Genomic DNA, 13027 nt, shown 5'->3' on the forward strand with positions numbered 1-13027 from the left:
CCATTTAAGTCTGTCAAAGTACAAAATTCATTTGTGGTTTCTAATAACATTGGGATGCATATTTAAAAGTTGAAATAAGGTTAGAAGGTGCCATGGCATGTCTAACTATAGTGATGCATTTTGTAATTTATCTGTGACAGCAATTTTCAGTTTTTATTTTGGTAGGGGTATCTTTGTACACAGCACATACAGAACTTTTAGGTGCACTTTTCAGTTTAAAATTCACATCTAATCAAATTTACTCATTTTAAAAGAACAATTTAATGAGTGCTGTATACTCAAGATAGAACTTCTTGCCATTGAGTTTAAAAATACATGTTTATAAGTGTAGTCATTTGCTATTGATGTATTTTTATTGCATTTATTTCTGTCTGTGGTCCTTTGGGAATACAGATAAAAGAATGTCAACCCTTGAAACTTTCTGAATGTTTTTGAATGTGGTGGTTGGTGGGTATATTGAGGGTGTTTAAGAACGGTGCATTTGGAAGACTGAGTTGTAGCTCAGTGGAAAGGGATTGGGAGGTCAGGACTCCATTGCCAGCACTGCAAAAGCTTCAAAGTGGTAACTTGCATTTGTTTGGGGCTGTGGATGTAGTGTAATAGTACATCACTTGTCTAGCATACAAAAGACCTCATGCTTAGTTCCCACGCACATGAACACACAGTACACGCACATGCACATGCTTTAACTTAAAAGCTGTGGGAATCTTGGAAATGGTCTCAACTTGTTCACTGTCAGTTGAAAAATAAAGGTTAAAAAAAAGGTTAAATCTGAGTTGAGGTTTTTAAGTAAGGAGTTGGCAGTGAGGACATACAGATAGATGCCTCTGTGCTTGTTCAAGTCCTGAAAATTCCCTTTCCTGCAGAGATAGGTTTACTACACACTTCAAAATCCTCTGGAGCCCTTGACTTGAGAATTGATATTGAACAGCACAATTGGAAGGGAGAAAAAAAGGTCTAGAAATATTCACTAGCCGCCCAAGACAGACACTTATACCCCTTTGAAATATTTGAAGTAAGATAGCAGTGAGGACATGCAGTGCCTCATGCACCCACCCCCTTTCCAAGCACACCTCTCCATTTAAGTTGCTCCAATGACGGACCTTGATGGCCCTTACACACAAGTTAGGAGTACTGCCAAAATCTACTCCTCAACCTCCCTGCCTGTGTTCGCTGGGCGCAGAGCTAAATGATCTTTTGGCTTTCTCTCTAGAACCTGAGCCAAGTACCACTCTTCATGAAACTTCATAGCCAAAGAAATTATATTTGATTAATGGCTTGAAAAGAGGGGGAGGGTCAGAATTCCACAGTGTGAACTCTAAAACACAAAGGCTGTTTGGTAATGTTAAGTACCACATGAGAGATAGTTCCATGATGAATGCATATGCCTTTTATTAAATAGTTTGTGCTATCCAGAGGTTACTACTATTGACTATATGAGTGGGGGCGGGGCAGGTACACATGCACACATATGTTTGGAAACCAAAAGACAGCTTGAGGTATACCTCAAGAAAGCTGTCAACCTTGTTGAAACAGATCTCTCACTTGGAGCTGGGGACTCACAGTTTAGACTAGATTGGCTGGCCAGCAAGCCCCAAGATCTGCCTATCTCTACTTTCCCAGTGTTCAAGTTTCAAGCGCATACCACCTTACCCAGCTTTTAGGTCGGTTCTAGAGACTGAATGTGTTTCCCCATGCTAATGCAACAAACACTTTGCAAACGGAGCCAAACTATTAGCTCACTAAAATTATTTTTATTACGCATAGGCTCTGTGGGTTTGTATTTCTGTTTGGGTTCCATAGTTGCAGTTGTGCCCTGTAATGTGGACATGACAATGCTTCCAACATTAAATCTCCATTCTGTTTCACATTGTTTAGAGACATCGTCATAGTCATAAATGATGTTTCATCAAATTTAAGAAGCTCTTGATGGTAAAGAACATGACTAGCTTATCTGTTACTGAAAGAGGGAGTGGATTCTGACCAGTTAGTGTGAAGCACTATCTACCAAGAGACACCTAGTTTTTGGAGGTGTTTGTATTTAGAAAACTTTTTCTTTTCCAGTTGGAAAAGCTGCAACATTTATTACTAGTATATATAGTGGTTATATCATAATTTATTTCCTTTTTTCTTTTTGAGACATTTAGACTCTCCTTGGGTTTTTCGGTGTTATAATAAATATTGCGATAAACCTGTTCTATATAAATTTGAATATAAAGGTGGGATAATAAGGCTCGTATTTTAATTATCTTGGGTTGTCCGAAGTGAGTTTACTCCTAAATCAGAGGTTGTATCTAACATTCTAGAACCATAAGGCCCAATTATTGTGCAACTTGAACTCTCACCAGTTGGAAATGAAGAGCCTGTTGCATTGCGCCACCATTCAGTTAGTTTGTAGCATAGTAACAAGGGCTTCATCGTTAGCCTGCTGTGGTGCTGCACCCCTGTAATGCCGGGGCCTAGGAGACAGGGAATCACAAAAGAATCACAAGTTCAAGGCCATCCTCAGCTACATAGCCAGTATCAGGCCAGCCTAGACTACGTAAGACACTGTCTCAAACAAATAATAAATTCAAATAATAATAATCAAATAATCAAATAAAATAATAAAATCAAAACTCACTTCATTGTTTAATGGGGAAAATAATTTTTCACTTTGAGTTTTCAGTTTTAAATTAAAGAGAGTGGTTAAATGTTTACTGTGTTAACTATATTTCCTCTGTGTTTTTCTATGTGTTATTTCTCTGGATTTTTTTTCTTCTCAAAGAGATTTTTCAGTTTTCGGTGTTTAATTTACAGGGTCTTACTGTGAAGCTCAGGCTGCCCTTGAACTCATGACCCTCCTCAACCTGTACCTTGGTCTTCATCCTGGCTGAGGTCTTCCTTTGGAGTGATGCTAACCAATTCTCTTTAGAATTCCTAGCACAGAATTCTCTTTTTTTCCTGAAGTTTTAATTATGTATAGAAAATTAAATTTTTTTTGTATTTGTAGTATATTTATAATAACATTGACTTTCCAGTCTCTTTGTTTGAGTTATTTGTTTGTTTGTTTTGCTGCTCTGGAAATAGAAGAACTCTGAGCTTCCAGTGGCTAAGCAAGCACTCTGTGGCTAAGCCGTACCCCAGCCATTCTTTGAGATTTATTTCATTGCCTGTAAAATGTTGGAGATGTATCTGTAATAACAGTTGTTTCTGATGTTTTCCCATTTATCTGTGTGTTTTCTGATGCCACTGTTACAGTAGTTCATTGCACTTTTCATTTCATTTCCCTTGCTAATCTTTTTATATTTTGTTACTGGCTGTGGGGAAAGCACAGTGATAGGAAGCAGGCTTAGTATACTCAAGGCCCTAGTTTCAGTTTACATTTGCAAAAATATAAAAAGCCAAATATGTTGTCCTTGCTTACCTGTTAATCATTAATCAATTCAGTTAGGGGTGTTTTTTTAACCTGTGATTGGCACTATATCAAACTGTGAATTTTAGGAATCATTGATATTTTAATACTATTTAGACTTTCTAGTCAAGCAGTGAATCCACTGCTCTAGAGAAACCATGGCACATGTGTGCAGGCAGACAGGCAAAGGAATCTGTGATACGGTAATGTTTGCAATCGTCAATAGTTAAGAACAGTGAGAACCTGAAGGACCAATCAGAACGTTGGGGCATAGTTATGCATTAAGATGCTCCACAAACAGCCAGAGAGCTTGCTCTGTTTCACCTCTTCCAAGAGAGATGACTAGGAAGCTTTCTACATTTTTAAAAATAGTTTATTTAGGGGTTGGATTACGCAGCAGTTAAAAGCATGTACTTCTCTTGTAGAGGACTGGAGTTCTATTCCCAGCCTCCATGATGCTTTGCTAATGTAACAGAGGTCTGTAAGTCCAGCTTCAGGAGGTTTTAATGCCTCTGGCTTCCACAAGCACTTCTCATATACGCATACCTACATATAGACCCACATGTATACACATAATTAAAAGTGATGAAAATTTTTTAAAAATATTTAAATTATTATTTATCTAGCCATTTTATTTAGAGCATTAAAACTTTATAATTTGTTATATTAAATAAAATATTATAGTAAAATAACTATTTTTTAATTAGAATATATTATATTATTTCGTTTAGCTTAAAATATCAACACGGGAAAGTGCAATTGAAGAATTTTATTTTCAAATATAGACTACATTATTATTGCTCTTAGTCACCTTATGGTATTAGATCTGAAAATCGATTCCTTCTGTCTGTCTGAAATTCTCAATCAGCAACTACTCATTCCCTCCCTTCTCAGTTGTCCAGCCTCTGGCAACCATCATGGTACTCTCAATTTTTATGAGTTCAGTTGTTTTAGAATACTTGTCTTTCCATGCTTGGCTTGATTCAGTAATGACCCATCTGTGCTGTCACAGGTGACATGACCCTCTCCCCTTCAGAGTTTTGTTGTTGTTGTTTTTATTTGTTTTGTGTTGTATGTGTGTGTGTGCCACAGTGGATTATGTGGAGGTCAGGGGACAGCTTGTAGAATTGGTTTTCACCTTCTACCTTTACATAGGTTCTGGGGATTGAACTCAGGATCTCAGCTTACATAGCAAGTGCTTTACCCACTCAGCCAGCCATCTCATTGGCCTGACTTCCCCTGTTTCTAAGGCTGAGTAGCATTCTGTGGTGCTTGTCTTTTGGTTTTTCGAGACAGGGTTTCTCTGTGTAGTTTTGCACCTTTCCTGGAACTCGCTTTGTAGACCAGGCTGGCCTCGAACTCACAGAGATGGTGCTGGTGGCACACGCCTTTAATCCCAGCACTCAGGAGGCAGAGGCAGGTGCCTATCTTTATTCATCCATTCATAGACATTATGTGTGTTAACCGTAAGAGTAATGCTGGGTGACCATGGATGCAGATACTCCTTCACACATTGAGTTTAGTCCCTTTGGATATGCCTCTTGAAGTATAAAAACATTGACCAACTAGTTGGTGGGTCTACCGGTAATTTTTTGCAGACCTCCACACCATTGCTTGTCCTAGCTGTACCAATGAACATCTCCACCACAAGCACACAGAGCCCCCTTTTTCCATGTTCTCACTGACTCTTGTTGTCTCTCATCTTCTTGTATTTTGACTGGCTTATGTCAGTCTGTTGGAGACCTGATTGTGGAGCCTGGTGTAGTGCCTGCTCTGGCACTGCTCAGGTGGTCATCCCACCCTTGCATGGGTTGGGGTGTGGCACAGGCAGACAGAACAGGGATGAATAGCTACTGTGAATTTGTTTCCTCATCTCTTGATTCGGTTCTTTCTGCTTCTATCACTGTTTCTCTTCTTCTCTTGGAGATTTCTGGGGTGGTTTTCTTTTTGAACTTTCAAATTCTTTTTTATTGTTACTCCCATACAAATGAATTATAATTGTAGATTCACAACCTCCCACTTGTCCTGCTAACTATGGAAAGGCTTCATTTCAGGAACCGGTTCTGATTTTTAGCATTAATTTTGTTGAGCTATTTGTGGGCTTGATTCCATTTAGTCTTTTCAGCATTATGTTTGTAGACATATATAATCTGTGTATACAGAAATTGTGTGTTACCTAGAGATTTAATTGGGAGGCTATAAACTTACCTCCCCAGAGCCATGTTAATTTTCTCATGGTTCTGTGGGAATGGATGGGGCTGACCAGTCTGAGAAGTTTTTTGCATTGCTGTTGTTTTTGAAAGGCCATTCTGTTGGAATGTGCTTGAAAGAGGATTATTTGCTTCTTTTAAAAGCCACAAGACAAACTTGAGTTTATCCCTTATCATTAATCTTGACTAGAAAAGTCCCTTAAGTGATAGTTTAAATGTTTTTTCTTCATATATATTTTGCTATTGTGATTCTGTTCCTTGTTTCCTTTTGTTGTGGCTGACTTTCTCCACTACCCTCTCTACTGTTATATTTTATGGGATAACATTACTTTCTTCATATTGCTATAAAGTACCCACATAAATATAGTGATATATATGCACATTTAATATCTCTTGTCATCACTTTAGGTTTAAAAAAACGTTACCATTATCATTATTTAACCTGTCCTGGCTTACTTTAAGAGTCTTTTTATTTTAAAATAGAAAAATGATAGTCAAGAATATTAACTTCTGAATCTAGTCCATTCATCAAGACTAGGTAGGAACTCAAGTATTGTTTTCCCAGTACTGGGGGTAGAGTGGAGGGGCCTTGTATGTGGGAGACCTGCTCCTACTTTTTCCCCCAGGGTACTCTTGAGTAGGGAGAAGTGAGAAATATTTAGATAGAAATATAGAGGAGAGAGACAGATAGAAACACAGGATAGCTCGGGAGGGCCTGGATCAAAACCCACCAGCCCCCTCTGTCTCTTCTAAAGGGCTATTTATAGAAATGCCAAGGGGTGGAGCAAAAGACCTCCCCCTAGCACAGCCAAGTGCAGACCCTTCCAATTACCTGGAAACCATGCAATTGGTCAGTCCATCCCCTTCTGCAGCCCTGCTGGGTAAAGCAAGCTTATATCTCCCACACTTGTACATGCTAGGCAACTGAGCCACATGCTAGCCTAAAGTTGTATTTATGTAGCAAATGATTCCGAATCACAGTTGGCTCATTTTTAAGTGTGAGTAGGTGAACTAGTTGGTGAACATGTCAAGCAGTACACAGAGAGTAATATCAGCAGCCAAGTATGTACCATGGGAAAGGTACCCAGGCTGAGAGTGGATGGGGCTGGCCAATCGGAGGAGAAATGGACATGCTAGGAGCTAAGAGTTAGCATGCTTTAACTTGGCTTGTTTTTGTTTGTTTGTTTAGCATTCCATATTGGAAGAAGTGATTCTTAAACATGAAAAAAATGCCTTTGTTTAGTAAATCACACAAAAATCCAGCAGAAATTGTGAAAATCTTGAAAGACAACCTGGCCATTTTGGAAAAGCAAGACAAAAAGACAGACAAGGTATGATTCAAAGCAAAACCATTATTAAAATGTGTGTATTTCAAGGCCAAGCCCATGTAAAAGCTTAATGAAGAACTAAGTGTGGTCCTTGTTCATTCTTTTGAAGGAATTTTGAGTCCTACATAGTTGGTTCTCTCTGCAATAAATAGATTCAAGATGACCTGCTATAAAATAAAAGTCCATAGGATCATAGTGTGTTTCTGTCTCAGTATATGATAAAACCTTAAACTTTCTAAGGAATTAGAAAAATATCTTGTTCTAATTTTTATATTCTTTGAGATATTGAGCCAAAGTTTGGTTCAAATAGAAACTAAAATCAACCTTCATAAAGTATGTATAAATTTAAATGACAAACAACAGAAATAAAAAATCCTCCTTATTTTCATTATTAATTGGGAAAAGGCCAATTAAGTCCACAACACATTCCCATTCGCAACAATGCTGATGAAGATTAAGAGCAGGACCACGTCTGCTCACTCCAAGTGACAGAGCACACACGTCTGAACTTTGGAGATCTAGTCAATAATATCTGATGAACAGGAAATATGCATTGCTAAGATCCTACAGTCCCACTGATGGTACCTGGACACATTCTCTGCGCATGTTTTTAAATGTGCATACTCTACCAGGCTTTCTCTTTTGGGCCACCAACCATCTCCCAAATTGTGACATGGAAACTTAATATTAGTTGTGAATGCTCAGCCTAGCTTAGGCTCATTTCTAACTAGCTCTTTTAACTTAAATTAACTTGTTTCTCTTTATCTACCTTTTGCCTCGGGGCTTTTCACCTTTCTTCTTCTGTATATCTTACTTTCACTGCTTTCCTGGCTGGCTTGTGGCTGCCCAGCTTCTGGCCCAGGGCATATCTCTCATTCTCTCTTCTCCTTTTCTCCCTTTCTCTCGAGCCTGGATTTCTCCTATTTATTCCCTCTGCCTGCCAGCCCTGCCTATCCATACTCTTCTGCCTAGCTATTGCTGTTTAGCTCTTTAGTAGATCAATCAGGTGCCTTAGGCAGGCACGGTGAAACAAATGCAACACATCTTTACATAATTAAACAAATGCAGCATAAACAAAAGTACCACATCTTTGCCTAGTTCAAATTGTATTCCACAACAGCGCACCAGGAGAACCGTGTGAGAACATACACTGCATCATAGTTTACAGCTTCTCGGTGAGAACAGCCCTCAAATTCACAACCAGGAAAGACGCTGCAGCACAGCCACCCATCCACGAGTGGAGGAGTCGAGCTGTGGCACGCAGCGAGGAGCCCCACCACTGGAAAGCTGAGGGAAAGGAGTGAGGGGAAAGGGCACACGTCTTCCTTCAATTTCACACTCAGGGGAGCTGCGGCTGGGCCACAGAAAGGGAAGGAGAGTAAGGTAAAGCAGCCATGGCTGTGGACGTTAGACGGCATTATAACAAAATACCTGCGGTCACTAGCTTTAAAAGGTGAAGTTTATTTGTCCTCAGAGTTCTAGAAACTTCGGTCTGTGGTCAGTTGGCCTCATTGCTCTGGGGACTCTGGTAGGGACAGCACAGCCTGTTGGGAATATGTGACAGCTTGTAGCTGGGATGGGAAAGGAAAGGGGGAAAAGATCGTATGGTCCGTCCCACAATCCCATTCGAAAGCAAATTCCCAGTGACTAGGCGAGACCTCCCCTTAGGCCCTGCCGCCACCAGGATTGCCACACTGAACGCAGGGACCTGTGGGGGACATATAAGGTCCAAGTTACTGTCATTTCATGAGATACATACAGATGAAAAGCTGCACAAGGTGACGAGGTTCTGCAAATATGGTTTCCTGACTTGGCTTCTTTATAATTCTTCTTAAGCCTATAGTAAGCTAAAGAATTGAGACTGCCTTTTAAGAGGTAGTGCCGTGCTGACATCGTTCTTTTTTGTGGTTTGTCTTACTCCACTCCTTTTCTTCTCATTGTGAGGACTGTGATACTGCAATGTAAAATCAACCAAAATAGACTTTTTAAAAAGAGAATCACAAATTGTTAACTAAATTAGTCTTTCTTTTGTCAATTGTACCAGTTTAATGAGTGTTTTTGAGGTAGAATTCTCATACCATATAATTTCTCAACTCTTGAGTTTTTACAGCTCACAAGACTGTGCAACCATCACCACTATTTAATTTGAGAACATTTCCATCATTCCGAAAAGAAACCCACACTCATTAGTAGTCATTCCTCACATCCCACTCCACTAACTACAGTCTGCTCTATGGATTTGCTTATTATTCATCAACTGGAGTAAATTGCTCTTATTTACAAATACAAAAAAATGTGATTGTGTAGGAGAAATAAGTATGTCGAAAGTTTATGAGTTTTGACAACTTGAGATTTTATGCCTGGACTGTTGGCAGATCAAGAGAATAGGGATCCATCAAAAAACTATAGCAAAAGACTTAGAGACTTGTAGCAGTTGGAAAGTCCTCCAAACACTCTATTTAATTTTCAAGTACCTAATTAGACTATGAATATTGTTTGAGACTTCAATTATATTGTCTAATAAGAAGTATTAGGGACCATTTCACATAAATTTTAGTAACTTTTTTAAGGTTAAAAAAAAAAACCAATACCTTCTAATGTTTTTATGTTGTTGCTATTGTTTATTTGTAGCCAGAAAATGATCTTGGTTATAAATAGTCAAGGCCCAAGAAGTGTGTGTGTGTGTGTGTGTGTGTGGGTGTGTGTGGGTGTGTGTGTGTGGGTGGGTGGTTGGGGGGGCAGGTGGGGATCTGTTTGCTTCCTTAAAACCTAAAATCCGTATTCTTTCTAACTGTTGCCATGCTTTCTGGTCACTAGGCTTCAGAAGAGGTGTCGAAATCTCTGCAGGCCATGAAGGAGATTCTGTGTGGTACAAATGACAAGGAGCCCCCTCCAGAAGCAGTGGCTCAGCTGGCCCAGGAGCTCTACGCCAGCGGGCTGCTGGTGACACTGATCGCCGACCTGCAGCTGATCGACTTTGAGGTGAGGCTCTGTGCAAAACTGTCCCTCCTGCTCCTTGAGAGTAAATACTGAGCATCCGCATTTGACTTAGAACGACTGATGTCCCTCCTGGTTCTCAGCAGTAAATAAGTCCACACTTGACTCAAAACAATGTTTTATGTCCACATATGATATTAAACAGCTTTCATAAAACCTTTACAATCAGGTTCATTTTATAGACAAAAAGGCATACTGTAGTTAAGTTTTCTGCAGCTGGGTTAATGACCACTGTTGACAAGAGGTAACAATTACTTGTGTACAACTCATTCTTAGAACTACCTTTATGGCAAATACTTCATTATTCAACCCATTTTAAATTATATTCATTTATTGGTGTGCATGTGTTTTTGCAGGTAGTTGTGTGTCCTAGTCCACCTGTCAGAGGACAACTCTTCAGAGTGGGTTCTCCTGCCACCTTGTGGGATGGAGAGGTCAAGTTCAGGACATCAGGCACAGGAACTTCCTTTACTCATTCAGCCATCTCACTGGCTCTGTTCATCCTATGTTACAGATAACCCAAGAGTCTAGACTTTAGGTCATTTTTCCAAACCATGGAGTTACTAAGCTGTATCTGCAAGTCAAAGACAGTATTATCAAGCCTGTTCTCCTTAAAATACTCTACCAAACCAATCATTTGTTAAATGCCAGTATGGTAGTATGTTTTGACATCATTTTGAAAGCAATTTAACCAAATTTACCTAAGCAATTAGATAAAATAAAAGCAGTGAATATACTATAAGAATTTTATTGTTATATATTATTATTTATTGTATACCTTACAGAATAGTGAATTATGTGAATTTTTGTAGGAAGGTTTGTATATTCACTGTTTATATGGTAGTCATCCTATTTTCCTATTTCTTGCTTTCTTTCTACCAGTATACTTGGTAGTATCAGGTTAAATGTTTGTTTCTCATTGATTTTTGGTTTTTCGAGACAGAGTTTCTCTGTGTAGTTTTGGTGCCTGTCCTGGATCTCGCTCTATAGACCAGGCTGGCCTTGAACTCACAGAGATCTGCCTGAGTCTGCCTCCTGCGTGCTGGGATTAAAGGCATGCACCACTGCCGCCCGGCTCTCATTGATTTTTATAGACAGAAGATATGCAGATTTTTTTTAAAGCAAATTGCTTTTAGCTTTATTCACAGACAGGTAGGCGGAAATTAATTACAGTGATTCAGCTGACAGAAGGTCAGGGTTCTAGGGATCTGTGAAAAAACAGCTCACAGCGCTGGACAGATGAGATGGATAGAAAAAGTACAGACAAGACTGGTGGGATTGTAAAATCAGGGTGTGCTTGAGAAGGGCCTCAGAGGACCCCGACTCTAACTTATTCTTCCTTTCAGATGCACCTGTCTGTCTTTTTCTCTCCCTTATTCTGTTTCTCCAACTGACGTTTTCTGGCCCATAGTCTCTTTTGTTCCTTGGGCTTGGCTTGTTAAATCTCTGCCTCCACTTAATTCCCATTTCCTTTTCAAACTGGCTGTGCATGGAATCAAAGCATATTTTCACTATGTTCATATCCTTAAATGATCTTTTATGTAGTTTAAAATTAGATATCATGAACATAGTAGAAGCTTGGCATAGTGGAAAACACTTGCAGGTGTCTAGAGTCCATTCTCTGCTTTTGATAGTACAACCAGTAAATTAACTCTTTTAGCCCAAATCTTCTCATCTCTATAGGGCAATGCAAGAATTCACAACACTTCTGTCAGTATTAAACTATGTAAAAGACATGCACACATATGTTATGTTATATTAATAAATGTAAATGCAAATGTATAAAAATGTCAGAGTAGTTTCAGTTCCTCTCCAACTAAAGTGAAATGCAAACTGAATTTGTTATAACCACTGAAATTTTTATTATTATTATTAGTGGTGGTAGTGGTGTGTGTGTGTTTGCCGGTGAACACATAACATAGATCACGTGTGCAGGATAGAGGACATCTTTCAGGAGTTGGTTAACTATTCCTACCAGGGATACAACTTAATTTGTCGGCTTGAGTGGCAAGCACTTTTGCCTACTGAGATATTTAGCAGGCCCATTTTTATTTGTTTTGGATATAATTGGACAGTGACAGTGAATAAGAGAAAGAGTCCCCATTCTTGGATTATAATTATATGTCTGTCTCTCTTATTGCTTTGTATATTCCCTGAGTAGCCACATTGTAAGCTATTGTTACCATTGATCTGCCTGAATTAGGTAAGAGAGAAGCCTTCTCTTATGTCCCACTGTATCTTATAGTGGGCTGCTGAAAGAACTATGCCCAAGGGTGATTATGCTTTGAATACCCGGGGGAAATGGAACATCCGGTGCAGTAATATAAACAGGTTCAAAGTGCTAAGAGTGGGACAGGAAGAATAAAAGCTCTGAACAGCACCAATAAACATGCCAATGAGGAAGGGGAATTTCACGAGGGCCCCACCTCTAGACAAGGAAGTATAACCAACTAATTAATATCTGCTGAGAGAGAGTGACCTAATCTCTCTATCTAGTCAGTTCTAGGCCACCTGAGCTACATAGTGAGACATTGTCTGAAAAATAAGCAAAAAAACCAGATTGTCATTATAAAGGTCATTATTGTGATAAAAAATAGCAAACAGTGCTTTACCTTATCTATTCTTGTGGTAAAGCACAATACCTAGAACATAGTTGCTAATGAACTGGATACTTGGTACATGCATCTGTCCTCCCCTGACCCCTACTAAGTAAATATTTCTTGCCTGAATGAATGGATGAAAAACACTTAAGTTGAGGACAGTAGCTCTTTAGCGTCCCATCAACTGTACGCAGTGCCGTGAGGATGGAGGCAGTCTCACCAGCCTCCTAGCCTGCTTACAGAAATGTGCTGCTGCACATCTCTCTGGACTGCAGGCGAGACCCAGCAGCTCGTAGGCAACACTTTTCCTTCTTGAGACCAGAGTATTCATTCAAGCTAATGACTGCTTGATAAAATTCTTCCTGGTTTCAAAACTTATTCTAACCACACAGAAGCCCTAACCGTTGTCTCTCAGTCAATAGGTAGCATTCAGAAGCCCTTCTGTTTTGAAAGTACCTGGGTACTAGGACTGTGTTTTGTACAGCTGAGCTACTGCTA

The 13027-nt window shown here is 39.4% G+C and overlaps 1 protein-coding gene across 4 annotated transcripts in view; it reads left to right on the forward strand.

Moving 5' to 3' along the window:
• Positions 1-13027, forward strand: part of Cab39l (calcium binding protein 39 like) — a 116763-nt gene that overhangs the window by 48186 nt on the left and 55550 nt on the right. For 2 of the 4 annotated variants that reach the window (XM_006988444.4, XM_042284950.2), the window contains 2 exons: positions 6794-6935; positions 9750-9914. In XM_006988444.4, the coding sequence (XP_006988506.2) occupies positions 6825-6935; positions 9750-9914 (276 nt within the window). In that variant the 5' untranslated portion in view covers positions 6794-6824. The remainder of the gene's footprint in view (positions 1-6793; positions 6936-9749; positions 9915-13027) is intronic. The other 2 variants (XM_042284952.2, XM_076545108.1) reach the window with 1 other exon arrangement.

Source organism: Peromyscus maniculatus, chromosome 9 (genome assembly GCF_049852395.1).
Source record: "Peromyscus maniculatus bairdii isolate BWxNUB_F1_BW_parent chromosome 9, HU_Pman_BW_mat_3.1, whole genome shotgun sequence".
NCBI classification, from domain to species: Eukaryota; Metazoa; Chordata; class Mammalia; order Rodentia; family Cricetidae; genus Peromyscus; species Peromyscus maniculatus.